Genomic DNA, 2,500 nt, shown 5'->3' on the forward strand with positions numbered 1-2,500 from the left:
CCCCTCCCTTTCCCTCTCCCTATCCCCCTCCCTATCCCTCTCCCTATCCCTCTCCCTATCCCTCTCTCTATCCCTCTCCCTATCCCTCTCCCTATCCCTCTCCCTATCCCTCTCTCTATCCCTCTCTCTATCCCTCTCCCTATCCCTCTCCCTATCCCTCTCTCTATCCCTCTCTCTATCCCTCTCCCTATCCCTCTCTCTATCCCTATCCCTCTCCCTATCCCTCTCTCTATCCCCCTCCCTATCCCTATCCCTCTCTCTATCCCTCTCCCTATCCCTCTCCCTATCCCTCTCCCTATCCCCCTCCCTATCCCTCTCTCTATCTGGACTGCAGTGAGACAGACGTTCAGCTGTGTACACTGTCTGTTTACTTAAGATAACCCTCGGCTAGAGGAAGATGCTAGACAGTGACATATTCTCTCGTTCCAAGGCTAACATGTCAACTATACTGTACATCACGTGTGTGGAGTGTATGAATGGTTGGGGTAAAGGGCAGTAAACATATGTGGTCACTGAGTACATTTAACCAATCTGATTCTGTATCCCTCTACCCCATCTGTGTATGCGTGTTATGCTCTATCGAACACTAATTCGCAATTTTCTCTCTCTCTCTCTTGCTCTCTCTCGCTTTTTCTCGCTCTCTCTCTCTCTCTCTCCCTCCCTCTCCCTCTGTCTCTCTCTCCCTCTGTCTGTCATCTGTCCAGGAGGCTCCCCAGGAGAACTATGCCAACAGGAGCCAGGCCCCAGGGAACTCTGGGAAGGCCAACCATGAGGACATGGGTCTGATCCCGCAGGACCGCCCCTCCAGCCTGCCGGTGAGTGACAGCTCTCTGAGCCAATCCCTACAGAGCTCACACTGACCCCCTTCACCACTCCTACAGAGGCTTATTAGCGTTTAGCATCGTAGCTATCCTGCTTCAACAGCCTCTGACTGGACTAGGGTGTCCTTGTAGGGACAAACCTGACGGATGTAGAGTTGTGGAACACCTCTGCTAATAAGGAGGGAAACTGCTTGTTGTTGTTGTGTAAAGAACAGACAACACAGTCTCGCAGCAAGACGAAGGCAAAGTCTCCCTCACACCAGCCCCTCCCCTCTCCTTTCCTCCTCCCCTCCATTTCCTGTGTTCTCCCCGAGCTGTCAGCACAGGATTGGCAGAGAGAGGCCCGTCACTCGGGGGGGGGGGGCGGGACCAGAGCTGCTGTGCTCTGTAATCAGACGTCCTTGTCCCCCCCCCCCCCCCTCCCGGCTCTGCTTCTCCTCCCTGTCTACGAGGGCCAGACCCCCTGATTTCATGCCCATTTCATATCTAATGCCCGCATTAACGCCACGGCGCTTTGTGTTAACGCCCGCCCGCCCGCCCTCGCCGGGTAGAGAAAGGGCACGTTAAATGAGGTTTCGCTACACTACACATCGTCCCCCCCACCCACCCTCCCCTCAACCCCTCCCGCGCTCTCTCGTTCCGTAAAAGATAGGAATGATTAAGAGGGTAGACCGGAGGAGTAATTGAGGAGACACGGGAAGGCCAGGCAGAACAGAACAGCAGAGGTGTACTTGGGGGAATATTCAGCGTTCGGGTTTTTTAGGCACGGAAAAGTCGTTTGGTTTAATTAGAATGAGGCTTAGTTTTTTGTTCTGTGTTTTGTTTTGTGTGTGTATGGTGGTGTGTGTGTGTGTGTGTGTGTGTGTGTGTGTGTGTGTGTGTGTGTGTGTGTGTTTATACCACTGCACACTCACAGTGGCTCGAGATGGTGTGAGGAGGAGAAGAGAGAAGAGAGAAGAGAGAAGAGAGAGGAGAGAAGGGAGAAGGGAGGGAGTGCTCACGTCCCTCCGATCTCCCTGTCTTTTATTAGCTCTCTCTCTCCCTCCCTCTTTCCTATCCTTCAGTCGTCATCTTTTCGCTCATTTGCTTTTCGTACTCGTTCCCTCGTTTTCCCCGCTTCTGTTGACCTTCTGCTGTCTCTCAATCTGTTTGATGCTCTCTTTTTCTCTCTCTCTCTTTCTCTCTCTCTCTCTCTCTCTCTCTCTCTCTCTCTCTCTCTCTCTCATTCTCTCTCGCTATATAGAGTAGCTCATCCCTTTCTCACCCCCCCCCCCACCCCCTCTATGTGAGCCTCCATCCCTTCCTATTCCCTCTCTTTCGGTATTACACCCCCCCCCCCCACACACACACACACACACACACCTTTCTCTCTGAACCATCATCATGAAAGTGTTTTTTGTGTAAATGAGAGATAGCATTGATGCGTCAGTGTGTTTCTCAGAGTGGAGTGAAGCCAGGCTCTCTCCGATGCTACGCTAATCCCAGCGCTAGCCCCAGGGGCCTGTGTATTACTGGATCATTTCCAAACATAGAAACAGATAAACCAGATTCCAATCTAGGTGATTTCGATTGATATCTGTCGATGGGGCTCAGTATGTGCCGCTGCCTGTGAGTTGTCGGGGGAGTGTGACAGAAACATTTCCACTGGTTTGAAGATCTGAAAACCCCTGTCATCCCTC

General features: G+C 52.2%; 1 protein-coding gene across 1 annotated transcript in view; it reads left to right on the forward strand.

The window, feature by feature from the left end:
- Nucleotides 1-2,500, forward strand: part of LOC310814095 (AT-rich interactive domain-containing protein 1B-like) — a gene marked incomplete at its 5' end in the record, with an annotated part of 159,818 nt that overhangs the window by 45,716 nt on the left and 111,602 nt on the right. Inside the window, one exon of the mRNA XM_083683357.1 lies at nt 705-815. Within this exon, the coding sequence (XP_083539483.1) occupies nt 705-815 (111 nt within the window). The remainder of the gene's footprint in view (nt 1-704; nt 816-2,500) is intronic.

Source organism: Argentina silus (assembly GCF_951799395.1).
Source record: "Argentina silus genome assembly, chromosome: 13".
In the NCBI taxonomy this organism is placed as follows: domain Eukaryota; kingdom Metazoa; phylum Chordata; class Actinopteri; order Argentiniformes; family Argentinidae; genus Argentina; species Argentina silus.